The sequence below is a fragment of the Aptenodytes forsteri genome, unplaced genomic scaffold (assembly GCF_000699145.1).
Source record: "Aptenodytes forsteri isolate BGI_AS27 unplaced genomic scaffold, ASM69914v1 Scaffold217, whole genome shotgun sequence".
Classification (NCBI taxonomy): Eukaryota; Metazoa; Chordata; class Aves; order Sphenisciformes; family Spheniscidae; genus Aptenodytes; species Aptenodytes forsteri.
In genome coordinates this window covers 3291498-3314577 of record NW_008796222.1, presented here as the reverse complement: position 1 = coordinate 3314577, position 23080 = coordinate 3291498, and the positions used below count along the sequence as shown (strand labels likewise).

General features: G+C 37.9%; 1 protein-coding gene across 1 annotated transcript in view; it reads right to left on the bottom strand.

The window, feature by feature from the left end:
• MAN1A1 (mannosidase alpha class 1A member 1) overlaps positions 1–23080 on the bottom strand; it is a 122547-nt gene that overhangs the window by 56051 nt on the left and 43416 nt on the right. The window contains exon 5 of the mRNA XM_019474607.1: positions 15557–15651. Coding sequence (XP_019330152.1) covers positions 15557–15651 — 95 coding nt within the window. The remainder of the gene's footprint in view (positions 1–15556; positions 15652–23080) is intronic.

Here is a 23080-nt window from a genome sequence, read left to right as displayed (position 1 = left end):
CAGATACAGGTTCTTTGGCAATCCTTATTTCTCCTGATGGAAGAATTCAGCATCTTCTTTTACAGTTTCTTTCTCAATATGAATATCATGCTGGCCATCATAGCAGAAACTCAGTGATGTGACAGAGGATCAGCTTTCAGAGTTATATGTACATGCAACTGATCAGCAATAAGGAGATTAAATAGAAAAAAGTTAAAAGTTTTTCTTTAAAAAAAAAAAGGAAAAAAGACAACATTAAGAGCCAACCTCTATCAAAACGGGACAGAAAGATTAAAGTGTTGTGGTTAACGTTCCATACCTTTTAATACTATGAGGAAAAAACACTGATAGCTACCAAAAAGCCTTGAGGCATTCATATATATGACTGTATTTGCTTTTGGAGGATCTCTTGGACTTCACTACCCACGTCAGTTCTGCAGCCATCCATTTTGTCAGCACAGCTGAATGAATTATACCACTGGATATCATTTAGGGTTATATTTTGTCCTGTGTATCTATAAACTAATTCTGTAATGTGTGCTCTTTGTCAGTTGTAATATCTGGTAGTACATGAAAGCACATAACGAAAGTATAGCTGATCTAACTGAAAGTTACAGCGTGATCAAACAGATTTACAGTATTGGAGTGTCTAATCCACCACAGAATGACTTCAAAGAATACATAAGACACTTCACAATATCTCTTTCTCCAAATAGCTACATTTCATGTAACTGTTCTTATTTTGCCATGTGCAAACTTAGCTTTATTACTATCAATGCTCATGAAAGTTGTGTTACATTGGTGAGTGCAAAGAAAATATTTAGCAAATTTGAAAATAAAACAATACAAAAATTTAAGATACTGACAAAATGGTTTGAAGCAGACAAAAATAATGAAAATATGAATTGTTCTCAACCATGTGTCTAAACAGAAAGAAAAAAAAGCCAAATTTGCTACATTCTTTCTTTATTTGATTTGTTCCAAAATTAATTGTTCAATATGACTAATGCAATAAACTGCATTGCTGCTTATTTTTTATTTTGAAATACAAGCTAATTTATTCAAAGAAAAATTTTTGATACGGAGAACAATATGGAATATTTCAGGATCCTAAGACCACTGACATGGCACTGGCTGTGAAACACAAATTAGAAGAAGGCATAAGATAGTGAACACCAACAAGCAGTATTTACAGTCATTAACAACAACCAACAAACTTCTGCCAATTTTCAAGTTCCACTTTTTGTGCTTGGGGTTTTTTTGGGTGGTTTTTAAATTTTTTTTGTGTCTCCAGGCATTATTCATAAAGCAAACCCAGTATGAGATCTGCCTGAATCTTACTCTCTACCACTAAAACAACCGAATTTCGTAGTAGGTCCTTTATAAAGTTCCAAGGCTTTTATTGGATTAGAGCCTCAGTAACATCCTTCCCCCCTGCCCCCCCGCCCGCTATCCCTTATCTATTTATTTTCATTATGGAATAATCAAATCTTTTCATTTCTGCTTAAAATCTTCGCTGGCTCTCTGCTCAGCTTGAGCTCAATCAAACAACAGACATAGAAGGCTTTCTTTTACTTTAGGTATCTAACACCAGGTTTATGATCCCCACATGTCCTGAGAACAAGCAGGTCAAATGTGCCAAGCAAACATCCACTTTTAGGCACTTTTGCGTTTAACCATAAACCACAGCACAGCAAGTGGGGAAGACTGGGAGAAACACTTCAGAAGCTCACTCCTGAGCTGAACTAACCTGCTAATGAAGACATCCACATTGATCCCTTGATCTTAATTATTCACAAGCTCTTAAGCCATAATATACCCACCATCCATCTATCAGTAAGATCAGACTGATTTAAACTCTGTAGCTAATGATTTCTTTTAAAGGAAGCAATAACCTAGGGAGCTAAAGCAGATGTCCAAGAAGTCAAAGACCTCAGTTCAATCCTCCTCCAGCTGAGGAGGTTCAAACCCATGCCTGCTAAATTCCTGGAGATGTCTTAAGTACTAGGCAAGAAGCATTCTGGGAAAGGCTGTTCATCTTTCTCCTCTTGAAACTGTGTCACAAAACAACCGAAAGGACAGATTCACTGGGCTGAAAACTCCTGGCTTTTGGTCTCCCAGAACGCCTTCTCTAATGCATTCCTAATGAACACTTAAACAGCAGCAAAAAAAGCCCTTAAAGAAGACAAGCAAGCCCCCCAAACGTTCATGTAAACAAAGCAGGTTTTTTTAACCATCTGTTCACTGACAGTGTAAGGATATTGAATAGTTTCGGACAGTTTTCTGTCAGAGTCTGATTTACATAGATTGTACTTTTTCCCATTCCGTTGTTAAAAATAACACAAAAGATAAACCTTATTGACAAGATTACAATACTTTGTTCACTGGTGTAGTTTAGGAGATGGAATTTAATAGTAGCAAAACCAGCCAGACTGCTTAACAGCATTTTCCCTTACCAATTCCAGTGCTAGGATCCTAGCTCTAATTTTTGTTCAGTAGCATTTGATTTCCTAATAGAAGAGAGGCACTGAGCATGGGATGATCCACAATAACCTTCACGCCTCATAAAGGTGCAAGGAGGGCACAAGCACCCCCCCACTCAAGTCACCTTGTCATGCTAATTCAATGCACCTCGGTAATTTCTATTTTCCCTTTGTGTTTCTGAAAAACAGTTATGGATAGGTTATGAAAAATGCAAACTAATATGACCATTACAGTAACTGCATTGGTTAGGTTTATTAATTTGTCACAATTAAGTCAATAAGAGTTTTAGTAACATCGTTGTATTACTTGATCAGTTTTGAAAGTGATTATCGTAAGAACTATTTAATTGGACACATCTCAATTTACAGGGTACATTAAATTCTGAGTAGCATTTTAAGATTATTCAACATATGCAGGTCAATTACTAGTAATCACTGTTTCATACAACTGCTTCATAAGAAACTTCAGTACAACACTGGAAAAGAATAAAAGAGGGTTCTAAAACATACAACCGAACTTCAGTCCTGAAAGATACAACTGAACTTCAGTTCACATTATTATAGTAAATGGCCATATCTAACATATAAATTGTTAAAACCATTCTGAAATGGAAAAGATTATAAAAATTTGAGCAAAGATTAAAAACCAGTTGTCTACCTTGAAATAGATGATGTTCATTTGTCAGAACTGCCAAATCACTGAATTGCACTAACTGCACTCATGCCCAGATGCACATTAATTACCAGATTAGAAAGTTATAATTAATTTTCTTAATATCACTACACTGCTTTTCTTCCTTGAGTTAATAAAAACAGATTGCAATCAATCTTTGTTAATTCACACTGCAGAACAGAACTGCTGTAGCTATTTCCATATGTGAAAAGCACCGCGTGCATAGTTCTTGGTGTAATACCCTGCCTAGAAGCTGTATCTTCTGACATTTTAATGAAGTGTTGTAATAAGGCAAATAAATTATAATGTGACTTAATATAGTTAGTAGAAAAACTACATAAGCTTAAAAATTAATTTTTAAAGAATCTTCTTAATGACAAAATTCAGAGATGCATAGTATTTCAACGTATTTTCAACTAGAAAAGAGGTTTTCCTTGTAGTTGCATTGTTGAAAGACTTCACTGCTGAGACTTTTTAAATTTCTTCATCAGCTGACTTTGTCATTGGAAACCCTTAGAAGTTCTCCATACCCGTCTGGCCTTCGCAGAGCACAAATTGCAAGAAATTTTAAGAACTAGTAAAGGCAAACAACTTCATAGAGATATAGACTAGAGTTCATCAGACTTCTGATCAAAAGCGTTCTGTTATAAATACTGCAAAGATAATTAATGCAGCATTCAAGCAGCATACATCTTTCTGTGTCCCTATCTGTATTAGCATCAGAAGGTGTTTTTATAAACCGGAAAGGATTATTCAAGGGTTCTCTTGTGAGGAAAGGAGAACCGAGTAAAATGAATGTGCCTTTTTTTCATTTTCCATTTATGCCCGAAAGATGTTTTATTTCTCCGGCCTCGTTGCTGCTTAAAAATTATTTCTTTTCTCCCCTTGTATCCCCTCCTTTGTGAAAGATAAGAATGAGTGTAGAAATACGAGAATTATGACATCATGGCTTTCAAAGAGCGGTAACCTATTTTATTCTGATCCAATAGAAGTTTTCATGTGGTCAGCTTAGGTGTCAGAAAGGGAAGATTGAATATTCAATAGCAAATGAAGGCTGACAATGTTTTGGGTTTGTCTTTTTTTTTTTTAAACGTTTCTAAAGTCTTCCAGGGGATGGTAAAAGCCACATAATTCTGTATTTGAGAGAAACTGGAGACAGAAAAAGAAATTTTTAAAGAATATATAGCCTTCAGCAGCAAAGCCAAGCACAACCTTTTTTTTATTTATCCTTTCCCCAAAACTTCCCTAAAGCAGCCCAATTTGTCTTACACTGCTAGATGTTACATATACATATAAAAACGTTTTTTTTATATATATATCTATATATAAAAAACATCTATACGTGTGTATACATATATACCCCCCTGAATGTATACTAAAATATGCCTAAGAATAGCTTGATTACCACACCTTTCAGAATATTCAAGTACTTTAATATATTCAAGACCTTACATGATAATACACTAGAAGAAGTAGGATTTATGGATCAACTCTTCCACAAAGCATCTTACCTAAAGGCAGCAACTCTAGCTTATGTCCCATTTTGGGTACTGCAGAGGCAGACAAGCAGATCAACTAGACAACCTCAAACATGGGAGGGAGGGAGGGGCTGAAAAACAGTCAGCCCAGAAGTCTCAGAAGACATATGTGGGACAATACCCAGTACAGTTCCCAAACATTAATTTTTGCAAGGTATGAAACTGAAACATCTGAAAAAAGACTCAGAGAAGCAACCCATAGATCTGGAAAACATGATGCATCCAGGATTCAGATTCCTCTTATGGAAGATGTCAGGGCAAGGGCAGAATCACAGTTCAGTAGAAAAAACATCCATCAGAGCTGAAAATCACCACCACTGTGCTTCTCCTCCAAAATAAAAATGGATTAGAAGCGGGCAGCAAGCGTGGAAGAGGAGTAGCAGGGTTAGAAAATACTTAAGTTAGAACAGGATGAAAGATGGATTGCAATAGTTCTTGATTTACAGAAAACATACAACTAAAAGGCACTGGATGATCTCAGAAGCTTGTAATAAAAACTTGCAACTTAGATTAAGGATTCAAATAAGGTCTGGATGCTGAAGAGACACTACGAGAGACAACGTAGCTGCCTTGCAACCAAAAACTGTGCCACTACATTGACTAACACTGAGACAACTGAAAGTAACAAGTACAGCACTTCAGGTATCTGTATTTAATGCTGAGACTATTATTTTAAAATGTGTTCTGTATTCAGCTGGACGTATGAAGCTGGTCATAAGCCTGAGAAAATCCAACTAATGATCAGCAATTATGCAAGCAAGGAAGCCAATAATCCTTCCATCATTTTAAGATTCCTGAAAAGAAAGGAAACTCCGCAAATCTATCCAAATGCTAAACTTAACTGAACAATTAGCAAATAATGAACTTTAGTTTCTGTTAAAAAAAACCCAAAACCAAAGCTAAAAATCAGTCTGCATGAATGTTGTTGTTATTCTGATATAACAGACTGATTTCTAGAGAAAAATATAACCTATTCTATGCTGATTTGTTATTTTAAGGTCACTCTAAAAGATTAAATGGAAAACCGCACTGAAAGAGTATCTGATGTGTCCATGAAAACAGATACACCATGCATTTCAGAAGAACAAAAGATGTCATAGGCAGTTATGACTAGTCAGCTTAAAATTAAACATGCTTATAAAAATGGCATAAAAAACACCCGTCAGCATTGGTATAATGAAACTGAAAACCACAAAATTCAAGTTTCACAGTATTAACAGGATTATGAAGTACTATAAAGAGAATTTTAAAATTCAGATAAGTGAAATAGTTATTTGTGACATACATGACGCATCGCAACCGCACCAGTTACAGTAGGGTTTCAGCTGTCCATCTGGGAGGTTATAGTTTGGAGGAGGTTAAGGAGAGATCCTCTCGTATCAGCAGCAATGATAAACCATATAATGATGAATGAAGATTTACATATATATTTATACACACACACGTGTGCATATATGTGTGTGTGCATATCTATAATAAAAGATATATTAAAAGGTTAATGTACTTAGAGAAGTATTGAAGGGAAAAACATCTTTTTAGTGAGGGAAAAAAAGTAGTCTTCTGTGAAGAGGACAGTAGAATCTGTTCTCAGTAATTATTTCCGAAAAAATGTAGTTAGCAACTCTTCTTCACACGCATTATTTTAGGACAATAAGAATACAGAGTAACTACAAACATCAGTCACCTATTTAAACTAGTGCTTATTTTAGAATCTAAAATGGTCCTTACTTTTGATGCTAGGTAAAAATCTTGTTCCTCCAGTCTTGTAATGCTGAACGGGTATCATACCCTTACACATATTATCACCAACAACTTAGACAGTCAAAGTGTAGTGCTTGGTAGATCTCAATCCTTGTTATCCACCACATCATAACCACCTTTCTGTTTTGAAATTACTATTTTTAAGAATGACGTGCTCCATTTTAGAATTTATCCAGGTAGAAGTATTAAAGCAATTTGAGCTAAATACTGTCAGCAAAGCACTTGGTAAATGCCCCCTCTCCCTTTCTCATGGCTGTTTAAAGAGTTCCCTAATGAAATATGGAGCGATGGATTTTGCAGGCAAAATCCTGCAAATGGACATACATTGTATCAAATACACCAACCACCTTTCTGTTTTGAAATTACTATTTTTAAGAATGACGTGCTCCATTTTAGAATTTATCCAGGTAGAAGTATTAAAGCAATTTGAGCTAAAATACACAAGCAAAGCACTTGGTAAATGCCCCCTCTCCCTTTCTCATGGCTGTTTAAAGAGTTCCCTAATGAAATATGGAGCGATGGATTTTGCAGGCAAAATCCTGCAAATGGACATACATTGTATCAAATACACAAAGCGAATAATTCATAAGTGTCTGCACAATTTCTCATTTAGAAAATTCTTAGGAGAAACAATCCTAATGCAACTATTATTTTTAGATGAAGTGTTTCCCTGAGGTAACCTGAATTGTGGTGGAAGTGACTGAGAAGCGCTTGCGCTCATTTTATTTATTTAATGAAACCTGAAGTCTGTACCAATTGATTCCCTTCCCTCTGAAGGAAGCCTCTTCCAACAGTCACATTTTGTCTATGATAAGATTATCATTTACTGGACACAGATTAAAATTAGGACATACACGATACAAGCAATTGAAAGGGAAATGATCTTTAACCAGTGCAAAGATTAATGTGCCTACATTCAGGTGTCGGAGTTCCCAGCACAGTTAATCCAGTCACGGAAGGGCAGCTTAGCGGGCCGGGCACTAGGCATTTATTTCAGGGCAAGACAACTCTCCTCAAGCTACTTTGTAGTGCCTGGCTCCCTAATGCCCATAACGGGAGCTAGTTCCTGCTGCGCTGGTAAAACATACAAACGGGTCTCATCTTCAACTGAGCCTCATCCTGCACATCTTTATGTGCAACTCCAACTCTCAGGTATCTTTGGCAACTCAATACTATGGGTTCCCTTGCATCTCCTAGGGAGCAGGAAAGTATGTCATACAAATAACTCTGCCAATATCGAGGCGATAGCAGCAGTTACCCAGCTAAAGCAAGAGCACAAGCAACACCAACATCTATATACTAATTTATAAAATCCTGTTTTCAATAAATGCAATTTCAAAAGCTTGCAGGCAGATTTCTTTGGGGAGCAAGAGCAGTTTTAACTATTGGGAAGCAAACTGAGGATCTGAAGCAACTTTCCCATGCTTGTCACTATCCACCCTATGTCACTGTGTTTCAGCCAGGGCCTGGTTAATTTACAACCAGACTAGTAGAAAATTTGAACTTTCTGGCTGGTACGTATCACCTGTTGGTACATGCCATAGGTGACCGGGGTGAACGTCCTACTCCCGATTTCTTCTAGGGCAAAACACAAAATAGTGCAACCTGCTTATCCTGACTCAAATCCCTCCCCCTTTCTAGCACAGAAAACTTTCATATCTTTTTTGTAAATAACAAAAAAAGCCATTTCCCTTTTTTTTTAAGCCATCAAGACAACAATTTATGATAGCTGGGGAAGATTTTGATACCCTGAAGAGAGTGTCTGCTGTGGCGGGGGGGCAAAACCCATGAAATGAAGACCAAGACCTTCCTGGAACCTGCTGGCTTCTGTGGGACCGTTTGTCAAAAGGTTTGTTTTGTTTTATAAAAGAACACTACCTATTGTTAGCAGCACAGAGATCTAGAAAGGGTTTGCAATCATACATTTTATGCTGAGGAATCACATTACTAATACTCACGTAGGGTTTTACAGAGATAAGTAATATGATGATTATGCACTTGTAAGTATTTGCACTGATTTTACAGTGGACTAATAAACAGTGGGGAAAGAGTTAATGTTTAAACTTAGAATTTGGGACTAGAATCTCTTTCTTTTGGCTTCAAGTGCTTCAAGAAAGTACTTGAACTGAGAAAGATATTTTGCAGTAGCAATAACAGGTCCCAAATCCTTCCTGTGTTATTGCCAGAGGGCAGCCTCCCACGCAAATTCAGCATTACAATATTGAATTGAAGCTGCTGTTTGAATAATGCAGCTTAACATTATGGGCTATCACCAAAATAGTATTATTCTTGGTTCTTTTTTTCCCCCATCAAACAGATATGTTGCTTGAACTATCTTATGGAATTTTTCTGCTATTTTTATAATGAGTTTTTTTGTGTTGCTCAATGGCAAATTAGACGCCACCACAGGTCAAAAGTATCTATCCTGAAGACCGCACTGACATGTGCTGATACCTACAATCAGAAAAATATAAATTTTAATAACACACAGACCAATTTTTTTAATTTTATGTGTGACCATGGAGGAATTATTTATGGAAACTCAAAGGAAAAAAGGAAAGCTGTTTGGTTTTTTTAAATGAAATATAATTTTACAATAGTTCATTTGATTCTTATTGACTATAAAGCACTAGTCATGCAATGCAGAACTGGCTACTCATTTCAGGTGAAGCAAAGACATGGCAAGCAATTTGCTTACTGTGGTGTTCTAACATGTTCTAAAACAATGAAATTGCTAATCAGACGACATATAACATGGTGATATCAAAATGCCCCTAAACACAAAACTATTTTTCAAGTTTATTTTGCATCCAGTACTGACTCAAGAAATGCAAACTTGTTTATGAATCGTGCAATGAACCTGAAATGGCAGTGCTGAAAAAATGTACCCTTTGCTGAAATCATGCTTGTCATTAGTTACTTATAAATTAGGATGGAATTCATTTCCTCAACTCAAACAGTTAGTTCTTTCAATTATTTGCCTAAGGTCTTCTTTAGTCAATGGAAAGAGATCAGTATCTCTAGAAGGCAAATCATTCTATGCCAAAACATATGTTTAACACCAGACGAAACATATGTTTAACACCAGAGGAATAATTTATAGATAGGTAAAGTTCAGCTAGGACTTATCTCTTTGCATCCAGTGCTAATACAAATCCACAGTGTGATCCAAACGCCTGAAGGAAAAAGTCTGGTTTCAACTGGTCTGTTTTGCTGCAGGGGAAATCTCAGTGTTTAACTCAATATCCAAATCCTTTTTGTTACTATTACTACTTTAATTTATTACATCAGTGGAGCATTTGCCAAAACCACACACACAGAAAGCCTTTATTAAGCGTGCAAACTAGACTACTTTTAGCTTTTTTTTCTTAGGTAGCTTTGATTTCTTCCTATAAAATTATGCCCAAGTTATTCAGAAGGGATAAAATTAGAGATTCCATCTAAACACAACTTCTGCATGGTCCTACAATGACAACCTATGCAGACAATGTAAGTTTTTCCTCTTTAAAAAACAGGTTTATTTTTGCCAAAGATAGTCAAAGTTGAAGAATAAGCTTTATTTAACTCTGTAGTCTTTTTTTTTTTTTTTCATTTATTTTAGACACTAGAGTTAATAGTGCAAACCAGAAAATTCAAATTAGCCATCCTGATTGAATCTCTGCAAGAAAGTGCTTGTTAAGTCACTAGGACAAGTAAAAGCATGAACCATTAATTCTGTTAAAGAACATAATATCATAACAAACAACTTGATGGTTAGGAAAATTTTGCAAAATAATGCAACAATCACATTTCAGGCATTTCTGATAGTGTAAGTGGGGGAATTAAGCTGTCCAAAAAGGTTTACTGAATGTACATGTTTGGATCCTTTCTTCTTCACATTTTCAAGCTTTTTCAATGCATTAAGATTCCTTTACAAACTATAAAGGAATATACTCTTAAGTGCATTGATTATGATGTTTTGGAAGCAGTCCCAGAACTCAAAGAGAACCCTTCTGTTATAAGCTAAAATCTTTTCTTAGGAACTAGAGTTTTTCTAATGAGGTAGCACACTAAAGACATTTTGAAGGCCATTTATTCCTCAAGTGATTTAGGCACATGAGACCTTAAACATGTTTTGGATTTGGGAATTACTTTGAATCTAAAATATTTTCAACCAAGTTCTGTTGTCTAAAGACCAGTATTTCATACCTCGGTGGTTGGTTTATCAGCCACATTTCCTCCTAGGCAGAAGGTGCCGAGAGATAAGCTCCCTTAAATGCCCGCAACCTAAAATACTGCCAGTACTCTGAAATACCAGAGCGTGTGCCCCAGAAGGGAACACCACCTGTGCATCTGTCACCCTGGCAGACGCTGTGGCATTTTAGCATAAAATCCCTCTCCAAAGCAGCCAGGCTCTGTTGGGCAAACCAGGCTGGTGGGGGAGAGCCATCCTGCTTGGCACTACTGTCATGGAACAGGAATCTTAGCTGGTACTGAAACTTAAAGCATTCAAAATGAAAAACTACAGGCGTATTTTTCCTCGTTATTTTCTTTTTTTCAAACAACGTGAGAGAAAAAAGATTGTGTTTGAAGCCGTGCTGTAGGTGTACCTTCTTGTTCTGAATCCACGCAGTGGCTCCGAGGGCTCAGTAGCTCCAAGAAACTTTTGTTCAAACCTTGAACGCTTTGAGGCCTGGAAAGGCCTGTGGCATAACTTACATATTCTGTACAAAATGCGATAATTTAAAAAACAATCGTAATTAAAAAAAAAAAAATCAAAAGAGGACCTTGCTTTAAAATCATGCTGACAATGTCCCAGTAGCATAAATATTGCAGTTTTGTCACTTTCATCCTCAGTTATCTACAAATGAGTAAGTACTTTGTTCAAACAATTTAGCAAGGCCTCTGCTATCTCGCTTCGTAAAATACGTAATACTGAATTCAACTCAGGTCCACCGTTTACATATAAACAATGCTAAAGTGTAAAAGGCAAAAAATCCTAGGCTGACATCAGACACAGGAAACGTTTTACATTTATGCTGAGTAAATCTTGTCACTCCCTGTGATTTGATTTTAATACAAATTAATTAAATTTATTTCAAACTCCTCTTTTTTGACTTCTGTTAAGCTTCCCTGCTCTGGCCCACTCCACCCACACCTCATAGCTTTTCCTTCTATACAGAACTTCCCATGGTCCTCCTAGGCTGACATCAGACACAGGAAACGTTTTACATTTATGCTGAGTAAATCTTGTCACTCCCTGTGATTTGATTTTAATACAAATTAATTAAATTTATTTCAAACTCCTCTTTTTTGACTTCTGTTAAGCTTCCCTGCTCTGGCCCACTCCACCCACACCTCATAGCTTTTCCTTCTATACAGAATTTCCCATGGTCCCTATAGCCATAAATGCTTACATTATTTACTTTTGTCACTGAGCCAGGGGAACAAGCACAGTGTCCCCCTTAGGCACAACATTTGCAAACAGGTTGGATGTCCAAAAAAAACCATTTCCAGTTTGTTATGTTTCCAGAAATGAAAATATTATTTAGCCCAGTTGAAAACTTTTCATTAAGGTAAGGCATAACTATTTTTCAAAGTTTCAGATGCACTTAAAGGTTATATGATACATTGATTCTTCATAAAAAGCCAGGCACCTTAATGTCTAACAGTATTGCTACATAGTAGCACATAAGGGATAATAAATAACCTTAAAACAACTATTCAACTGGTCAATGTATAGAGAGCAAATATTTTATGGAAAATATATTCTTTCATATTAGAACGCTTCTGGGTTGCTTATTAGAAAGTAGTAATGTGGTCTTATTGGAACTAATAGTGACTAAAACCAGATACAGGTCTGCTTTCAAAGGGGGAAAAAGTGACATAAAGAGACAATTTCCATCCAAAAGAGAAAAAATATTGTACAGGATCTTATACTCAGAAGTTTATTCCTGACTGATACAACAGACTAACAACAATCTGGGTTCTTCTCTGTATTTCACAGCTGGGCATCATCCCACAAGCCCCATTCAGCTTCCTTTTTAATAGTTACAGGGGTAAAAATAAATAGATACATTAAAAAGGTTACTTGAGCCTGTGAACATGATGCAAGCTGGATATTTCTTAAGATTACTTAACTCACTAAGAGAGTTATAATTTCAGATTTTTTTATTTCTATAAATCTGAGAGGCATATTACAGAACTACACAAGCAACCCAATTGCTCAGTCATAAATTACTTGAAGGTTTTTGAGAGAAAGGGAAATGAAAATTTTAGCATGAAGAAGCCAGATTGTCATGTCTCACTGAGAAGAAAAATAAAGGATCATGAACTAGTGGTATTTTAAGAAGCTGTTATAGTTGCTGTTTCAGAAGTACTAAAGACAAAATATCTAAACAAAGGATTTGGGTGAGGGAGGAAAATAAGTAAGTAAGTAAGTAAATAAATAAATAAATAAAAGCAGCTTTGCCAGCTTGTGCTCCTTTATCCCCAAAAGACGACTCAAACCTATCTGTCCTTCCAACACCGCTTTATACACATTCTCTCTCTGCAGCCTCTCTGTACCAGTGTTTTCAGCCAGAACAGCCAACAAGTGTTATACAACACTGGTTACTCAAATAAGCAAGTGACCCATAAAAGGAACTTCAAATTTGGCAGTATAAGCAGAAGTGAAAAACAGATGCTGAAGATGAACTGAAGATACAGAGCAATATCAAGAACATCAGAAATACGGAAATGCAACTGAAACATTTAGAAAGAAAGAAAAGGAAATCCCAGTACAAACCACCATCTAATTACTTAAAATGTACTTCAGAGACAAAAGGAAATTTTACAAACACACTCAAGAATTGGCTAATAATTTTAGCTGAAGAATAGTACAGTGAACTTTTTAATATATTTGATAATTAGGGTTCCACAAATAGACAGTAAGTGTCCCATGGTCATTAAGTCGTGAGGAAAGAAGCAGGATGAAGAAAAACAATGGAGAAGAGAAAGACTACAAGACTTCACGTGGATGCCTTTGGTATGTAAGGACACACTCAGACAAAAGCACGTATGTATGTTTACACACAGAGGCACCGAAGAAGAGAGCAAGTCTGGCTGTGATGATACAGGACAAGCAGAGAAAACAAACTATTTTGTGAAGAACATTTGCATAGTGAAACAAATATCCAGCTCATCTGTTAATCCAAAAACAGTAATTTAAAAATAACCGACACCCACAATCTATTGTGAGTGTTCTCCAATTTGAAGCATAAATCAAAATAAAATCAAATAAAATACTAATCAGAAACGAGGTGTATTAGATCTGTAATATATGCAGGCTTCAGTGGCTTAGCATTTCCTAAGCTTGGATGACAGCGTATTTGTTTATGCACAGTATTATGGAAGAGTCATCTATTGAAGGTCAAATCTAGACAGATGCACAAGGATTCAGAATGAATAACCAAGAACCCAGCATTTAATGTAACTCTTTCTGCCATAGAAAAGGAAGTTATCTCGGCAGAGATCCTCTTCCACTTTGGTGCAAGATAAGAAATGAATCCCTCCTGTATCCCTGCCTTGTAGTGTTTGTGGCTGACATTTGCAGTGCACCACAGCAGTTGTTGTGAGAAGCTAGGAATAAGATCATAAAGACCTACGACAGAATTTGAACTATCTGCAAAAATCATTTGATATATTTAGTAGATAAGCAGGGATTTAAATAAGGGCTACATGTAAGACAAATTTTTAGCCTAAGCACCTTAAATATGTTTACATATACTACGTAGAATAAGGTACCGTTGTGTTGCAATTACAAACGTATGCTAGGGTTTCGTACTCAAGAAGTTTTTGTAACAGCTTACTGTTACAAACAAACAAAATACAAAAACAAATAACGAACAAACCTCAAGCTGTTGTGCTGTTGAACGTGTGCAGAACTCATTAAAGTCTGTTGAGAAGAAATCATTAGCATGCATGCAAGTAACCAGTCAAAGTCCAAGGATCATCACCGGGCAGCAGTTAACCAGCCCCTTCAACGACCAGAAAGTTCAGGAGGCACTAACTCCCTCCTGCTCCTGCACACAGACGTGCTTTTTGCCTCCCGCCTCACTCGTGTTTGGAAGGAAGGTGGGAGATAAGCCTGTCTGAACTGACGTACCAGGGGTTTCTGTAGGACTGGCTCTGAGCAGTTTACTGGGAAGCCTGAAGCAAACAGCCAACCAAGCAAGCAGGCCAATGTACGTCCCACTCTGGGAAAAAGGTGTACCCGTAAACAGAGATCAAGCAGAGAACAGTGGAAGATGCTGACTGTCAAGGAGGGAATCGCACAAAAAACCCCAAAACAACACCAACACACGCACAAGTGAAATTCTCCTTGATCCACTTCCTTGTGGCGGGTGGTGCTGGGGTTTATCCGCAGTACGAAGAAAGCTGATGTGTCCTTATGAATACACAAATATACCCCACAGGTGTAACTTTCAATATTCTTCCCAGGCAGTGCAAAGAAAACATCTTCTTTGCCAGCACGGTATCACTGCTAGCAGGCCTGAGGCAGACCAAGGAATTGCTGACATCTGTCTGGAGTCAGACACCGGAGGCCAGAGTGACTTCAGGAGAGCATGCATCTCCCTACAGCAAACACACAGCTGTCTTCAAAGCACAACTGGCCAAAGCAAAACCACTCCTTGGGAGAGGGTGCAAAACAACGAGTCACTTGTAGCAGATATTACTCTTGTTTCTTGATACGCTACTGAAGGACACGCTGATACTACGTTTGAGAACAGGTAAAAATATGAGTACAAAGTGGCTGGAAACTTTACCCTTTCAGAATAGCACATGTCCTTTGGCCCTTACCCTAAGTATAACAACACTAAAAGCAATGGAGGACTTCAGGAAAAGTGATGAGCAACATACTAACTGACAAAAAAGCAGTCAGTTCTGAGGTGCATAAATGCTAATTTCTATATGCATTCTTGTGCGTACAACGTGTATCTACTTAAATTTCCTAATTTAAACTGTAGAACCAAGGATCTTATGGCAACTTTTACCTAGCTGGAAAGACAAAAACTGTGCAGCAATTGTAATAGTTCTGTGATGAAGACAGTTTCAATATAACTTTTTTATATGCTCGAGTCACCAAAAAGCAGTTGTTTTACCTCTTAATATTAAGCAACGCCCAAGGTATCCCAGTGGGAGTGTTGAAAGCAGGCAGCAATTTCTCTCCAAGCTCCACTGCCTTTTTTCGGAAAACCTGGAAGTTAAGAAGAAACAAAGTGTTGGAAAATGCATTGTTGCTCCCACTAAATTAATTTAGATAATAACGTTACTGAGCGTATAGTATAAATCATCTCAGCACAACGAAGCGTCCCTGTTTTTTTAGTGACGTCAAAAGAACGAAGCAGCACAACCCATTTTCCATTACACACAGTAATGGGAGAACTCACACAGCAGGATCACACAGTGACGATGCCCAGATGACCTGCGTCCGGCATGACCAGCATCAAGCCAGAGACATCAGCGTGGTCAGACCCGCTCCGGTTTGTGCAGAGCTGCTTGCGCGCTCCCCGCCGCGCCTGCCAGGCGCTCTGGGGTCGGGGAGGGGGGCCATTAGCCGGGCACGTTGCTGGATCCAGGCTGGCTCGCAGGCAGCTCCCTGCCCCCAGCGACACCTCCTCCTGGAGCGGTGGGGATGCTGCCGCAGAAACGCCGCCTTTGCTCTGTGTGAGGTTGATTAACTGTGTCTCAGCATGCCGTGGGAACCCGGGCTGGATCACCATGTACCTGCCATACTGCGAATGTGCCGCACAGGCTATTTGCGGCAAAAGCAACCCCCCCCACCCCCCCCCAAAAAAAAAGAAAAATGGTATTTTTGCAGCACCACAGTCTTATGGACTCAGCTGGCTTATACCCAGATGGGTATCAATGCCATGATTAATCAAAAAATTCCAGTATACCCCTACAGAGAACTGAGACTTAGCTGGTCTTTAGCACATAAAGAGTTTCAGATTTCATCTTAAAAACAAGAAGCGGAAAGACCCCAATTGCTTAACATGTGCCCACAAGAATGACAAACAATTTAACATCAGGAACTTTTATGTTCAGAGTAATAGTTACAAAGCTAGAACAAAGAGGGTTTTGCTCTCCTTCAACTTCAACCTGAATTTTCGAGCACTGAGTGCTCTAGTAAGAGAGTTTTAAATTAGAAGCAATATTGTTCCAACTTAAATATAGAAACCTATTTAGTGATTTCAGTATGTGGATGTTCAAGGCCTATTTGCTTGGAATTACACTGGGATCCTGCGCAACACTGAAAGGGATTATCCCAGGTGTAGCAGCCAAAATAGCAAAGTCACCTTCATCGTTCTCTCTTTCTAATAATGGCTCCCTTCAATTCCTTTTTTTTTCCCTCAGACATATCTATGATGAACTTTTATTTATTTATGCATTAGAAATCAACTTGTACATCTGATGCATTGCGCGGTATAGCCAACTATGGTACAGCAAATTTTCGGAGAAGGAAAAAAATGCATATTGTTTATGTGAATACATAAAAAAAGACATTTGCTGGTCAAAACAAGGTAATGAAGAAATTTCTTTCCACACAAATAAAATACAATTTATAAAATCCCACTTTTTAAAAGCCACTTTGAGTAAAGGTTTTTATTATTGAAAAATATGTGATCAGGAGAGAATATAAAACTCTGTGATAATCATGTGACCATAAAGAAGGTCCAGACTACCCCACAGTCTCTTCACATGACACAGATCTCCAGATTTCTGTGACAACAGTCCAAGATTTAGAGTATCTTCTACAAGATCTTTTGAGGGAGGTTAGGTGATTTGAAGCCAAATGATGGCTGGAGTCAGAAAACTTTTTCGAGTGGATTGCATGTGAGTGCTGGGAGAAACTTGAAGCAAGGCAGCAGGGAAAACAATTTGCTTGGAAATCCCTTCATAATCAACGTTCATTCTGACTTCCCGGTTTACCAATTGTGTGGATTCTGCTGAGAACTAGGTATGGATTTGTGATCTTCATCCAGCACATAATTCAGTCTTCCCAAGGGTTAAAAGCTTGAGGGACACTCAGAAACAGTTGGTGCAGAACATAATTATCTCTTAGCAGATTTCCTTGAGAGGAGCCAGCAACAGTAACCCCACCAGGAGCACACAAGCTTTCCCCTCGTTACGCTACGCAGCCACATTTTTTCATCTTGGTCTGTTGAACCCAAACCTATGCTTTGCTCTTTCAGCACAAGAGAGGCCACCTCAGCCTTTCACAACATACGGTGTGAGCAACTCATCAGCTTGCCTTAGCATCTCTGCCCTGAAACACTGAAGTATTAACGGGACAGCGGTTACGATGACCTTCCCAAGCAATGGACACACAAGGACCCCGAATTTCTGTAGAAGCATCTACTGCGCAGCGTAAAACCCTACCTTTTGCCATATGTAAAGGGGGTAGATATTTTATGGAATGTGGTTAAAGGTGTCATATGTACTCTTTTTAGATGTGTATTTAAGGACAAGAGGAGATCTCCCGTTCAAAAAGCACATACGTATTTAACCATAGCAGTGGCAGTAAGGCTCAGTAACTGCTGTACCTTAACAAGCTGTATCAATCCTTCACCATTAAAGCTCAGAAAGAGGTCTGTTACCATAATTGCTTCTGGACAAAAATGTAACATTTTGGTATCTTAATTAAAGATGTGATATACAGCAATAATGCTTTACTTTCAAATATTTCTACCAACTCACATGTATTTTTTTCAATTCTATTGTATTTCTTTTATAAATTAACAACCCAATTTTTTTCAAAATAAAATTGCCTACTTCATGGAAATGTCAAAAATAATGCTTATCAAAAAATAAACACATATGATAGGAAGCAGTAAGGAAATATTGTTCCACATATGGATATAGAAGGAAAATGTATTACACTCCTGATAAGGACAATGCTCTGAACACCAACATTAGAACACACAGTGAAGCTGCACGTTCTAACTTCTTTCTTGTCCAAAATGCACCTCTTTCAATGTAGTAAACAATTTTCCTAGTAGGCAATGAGGAAAAGAGAATTAAAAAATTTTAAACCATCATACAATTTTGGAACAAGTCTTGAGGTGAAGATGCACTTCTTGTTTACAAGAGAATTTCAACAGGTTATTACTAATGCATGCTAGTGATTTTCCTTCCCCTTCCGAAGTTAAAAAAAAGTCAACCATGGACATTATCCAGTTTTATCTCTAGGGCTAATTTAACATGGCTGAACAACTGACTGCTAAATCACTATCTATTAAGTATAACAGTATAGGCAAGAATAACAAGAATACAACAACACTCTGAATGACTGAACACAATAAATAGCAACTTCACGCAGAAAAATTATGCTCTTTCAGCAAGGGTAAAAAGGTGAAGATTAATAAAGAAACACCACTTTATTTTTCAATTTGCAGCTTTAATGGTTAAAAAACAATAATAGGTAAAGCGGGTGTTGTAATTACTGCACACCATCCACAGTGCTCAGCATATTTTTCTTTTGCAGAAACTTCTAATATTGGACAAGAAATAAATATTGTAGAGGGTAAGATGTTTTTTCAGATAATAAAAGTAAATAAGCAATAGAAACTTCTACTTAGTATCTCTATTGCTCACATGAATTTCAACTTTTTGCCAAGCCCTAATCTCTCCCCACTATCACTCAGTAGAGTAATTTTTTGGTAAGCAAGAAGTATGACAGCCATTACTGAGATGCACAGAGTAAAGGCAGAAATGACAGAGCACAAAAACGACAGTCATTATATATAAAAAAGGAAAAGATCCACAGCAAAATTTCTCATCCCAGTGGTTACCTTGAGGGGCTTGAGGACTTTTCCTGGCCTCTCCTCATAGATGCTCAGCCAGCAGGAACAAAGGCTTACTTACACGAAGTACTCCAACTGGATCAGACCTGGCAGAAGCTGTCACGGTCCCACACCTGCACCCACCCTTCACCCCACACTTAGTTCTCACTGTTTAAATATTTACCTACAAGTCTAAAAGTCAACAAATACTCCTCCATGACTTGCTCCACTGCTCTATCATATCTAGACTGCATACTTTTTAAGGAAGAGGGACTATGGAGTCATTTCCCTGACATATCAGCTGTCCCTTCATCAGGTGATGAAATGAGTAAGCCACACCGTCATCAATCCCTTCTTTTAAATCGAGGATTCAGAGGAAAGTATTGTGGCTACCTTTAAAAAGCAACCAAACCACTAAAATAAAAATTGCGCTGACATTTAACTCAGCTAGATACTATACTACAACAAAACAAAAATATTCTAAGTGAAGCACTGTGATTCGGGAAAGAAAATCATAATTGAAACCAGTCAGAAATACACGATCAGCATGTAACATTATAAAGTTAGGTAGGATATTAAATGCTTTCTCAAGCATTTCTCTCTAACCTAATTTTTGCCAGAAGACAGATTTTGGATGCAAGGTAATCCTTCTTTTTAAACTCAAAGTACTATTAACATTTTTTAAAAGGTTTATGTAAGATCTCTAAAAAACTTGTATGATATTGATTCTCACTGTGTGAAGGTCTTGCGTAAGAAAGTCTCCTCCATGGAATAAATACACAGACTCCTTCACACTCTGCAGCTCTGCTTATAATTAAAATTAGCACTAAAGCAAGTCAGATACTTACTCTAGTCATATAATAGATTATACAGAAGACAGAGTTACTACATTTTCTATTGAGATCTCTGTTTATACTAGTAGGCTATGCATTGTTATTTAAAATAAGCTCAATGCTCAGTAAAGCAGCACCTTCGTTGTCCTTTGACTTACCAATCTCAAGTGCCTTACAAACACAAAAGTTACACCAAACCCTGTCACCATTACTCCAAGCCAGCAATTCTTCAAACAACATTTGAGTACACCATAACACGTAAACAAGAAATCCACCTCACCGCTGCGCACACGCAGCTTTCCTGTTACTGTCCGTTCATTCCACAGGCAACATACATACCAAGCCAGCAAAACATTATTTTCTCACTCCATTAGATGTTATTAATTATTTTTGAAACACATATAAATATTTTTTGGTCTTCATAAGAGAGAAGAAACTAACCTGGGAACTTCCCCTACCACACCACCACTGCACAAGGTGCTAGGAGGTATGCTTTTGCACGACACTGCACCTATGCACGTCGTGATTTCCAATGCCAAGACTCATCCACTTCCTCAGCAACTACAATCTGCATCTTTCATCCTAGTAGGACTGCTAGCACTATTACTGAAAAAGGTAAGGAAAGTAACCACATTTACATATACAGTACTTCCATCAGCAGTTTTCCCACAGTAATTGTTTTTCTAATAAAAATTTCCTCATTTCTCCCAAATGTGACCTTAATTCAGCGAGGCACTCTTGCTTAGAAAAGCAGTTTGGGCATGGGGTTTTTTTGGTTCTGCTTACTTTGTGCCACTGATGCAAATGCAGAGGTTTGGGGCATGAATTAGGACAGAGAGACAAACTTTGGATGAAAAGAAGTTATGAACTGAATAAACTAAGTTTCCCAAAGACTCACTTAATTTAAAGCAGTTACTCACATTCTCTACACAATCTTGTGGCATGCAGATGTCAAAGTGTGTTTTTTAACAGATTTAGAGAAAAAGTCTTTTTCTTTTAAAAGAGATTGTTGAAAGAGGTCATACATTCAGAACTGCGTTTCTCATGTTAGAAGACCCAATCCCACGATCAATCAGACTTTGCAGACTCTTGTGTCCATTATCAAATTTCATTAGGGAAAACTGTTCCCACAGAGAAATGAGGATCTGCCTGCAAAGACGCAACCGCAGGGCTAAGACCAGATCTGTCATTTGGTGAGCACTGGCTTTCATTATAGTGCAAGAATGTTACCTCCTCTGGATAAACAAATACATTTCCTCTAGCTGGAATGACACACCCCTACGAAAATGTCAGACTACCTCATCATAGATTTAATTGCTGTTGCTAATCAGGAAGAAAAGAAAACACAGGAAACAAAGAAATACCTTAGAATTGCATATGAGGCACTTATAACTAAAAAAGAGCATAACATGGTACAGCAGCATAAATTAAAGAACAGCCAGAATTCTGCCTTAAAAAGTCCTCCATACGAGGGCAACCAGAAGTTAAATTTTAACACCAGAGGAAACAACCTATTTTTTCCTTAAAAAGTCCTCCATACGAGGGCAACCAGAAGTTAAATTTTAACACCAGAGGAAACAATCCTATTTTTTTATTTTTTTTTTCAATTGACAAAGACATTTTCTCCACATTACTAATTCTGTCAAATTAAGCATTTTTCATTTTTGTTTTATATTTACAGATAGAAACTGACAAGCCACTGAGTAAGATTTATTGCTTGCTTTTCTGTACCTGACTGCCTTTCCCAGTAGGGTAAGGAACGAATATTTCAGTGCAAAAGCAGGAAACGAGAGCAGAAAAATGAACAGGGACAGGCTGCTTTGCTGCTCTTCAGAACACTGAATAGAAATCCTTTCAGCGTGACAAATGTTGATTTAGGTTTAAAGCGATCTGCTAACAAAAGAGAACTCTCTTAGAAGAACTTGTTCCAATACCTTCTTCGCTGAAAGACAATCCAGGATTTTTGCTATGTTTGCATTTGTTTTATTTTTACAATGGAAGACTAGAAATGCTACAAAAATTGTGGCACTCCACCTGACATGCCAGAATACTCGAAATAGCGTAAGCTGAATTCTTACACTATCTTCAATACCAAGTGATACCACACTTAAGTGTCATGTTATTTGAAACCATTTCCTGTAACATATTTTCAGTGTTTATGACACCTGGATAAGTTACGCAGCTGCTGGCATTAATTCAGCAGCAATTACTGCTTTTACAATTACTGTCACATTGACACTAGCAGGTGGTTTTGAGCTTCATTTTATTCAGTCCTCACTTACTCCTGGCTCAGACAAGTCAGTTATGAATTATCTGTGCTACAAGGTGAGGAGATAGTTAATAACGTTTCTGGAAACAAGCGTTGTAATGAGTCACGTCAGTGTGGTAACCAGTACCAACGGAAGGAGCCCAATGGACTTCACTTAGGACCTTCACAGCTGTAGTAGTATTTATTGTACACCCAGATCCAGAACTGCCGAGAACTTGTTTTGAGCATTTTCCCCAGGAAACAGACTGGGTACAAGACCAACTTGCTAGCTCTGGGCCAGCCCTGGTCCTGCTGGACTTGAGTGGAGCACACGTGAAATGCCACACCAACGCATGAGCCCACCTCCAGCCCAGGGCTACACCCAACCCCATGTCTTCCTACCAGAAGAGGATAGTGCATTAAAAACAAGCTGCTCCACTCAAGGCTACCCCTACAGTGGTCAAAGACAAGCCAGAGCTAATCAGCATGACTGCACACGCTGACACCAGAGTCAGCATTGTGCTCTTAAGCGCTCTGAGTTTTCATAGAATCATAGAATAGCTTGGGTTGGAAGGGACCTCTAAAGGTCATCTAGTCCAACCCCCCTGCCGTGGGCAGGGACATCTTCAACTAGATCAGGTTGCTCAGGGCCCCGTCCAACCCCACCTTGAAGGTTTCCAGGGATGGGGCAGCCACCACCTCCCTGGGCAACCTTGTGCCAGTGTTTCACCACCCTCAGCATAAAAATTTTCTTCCTTA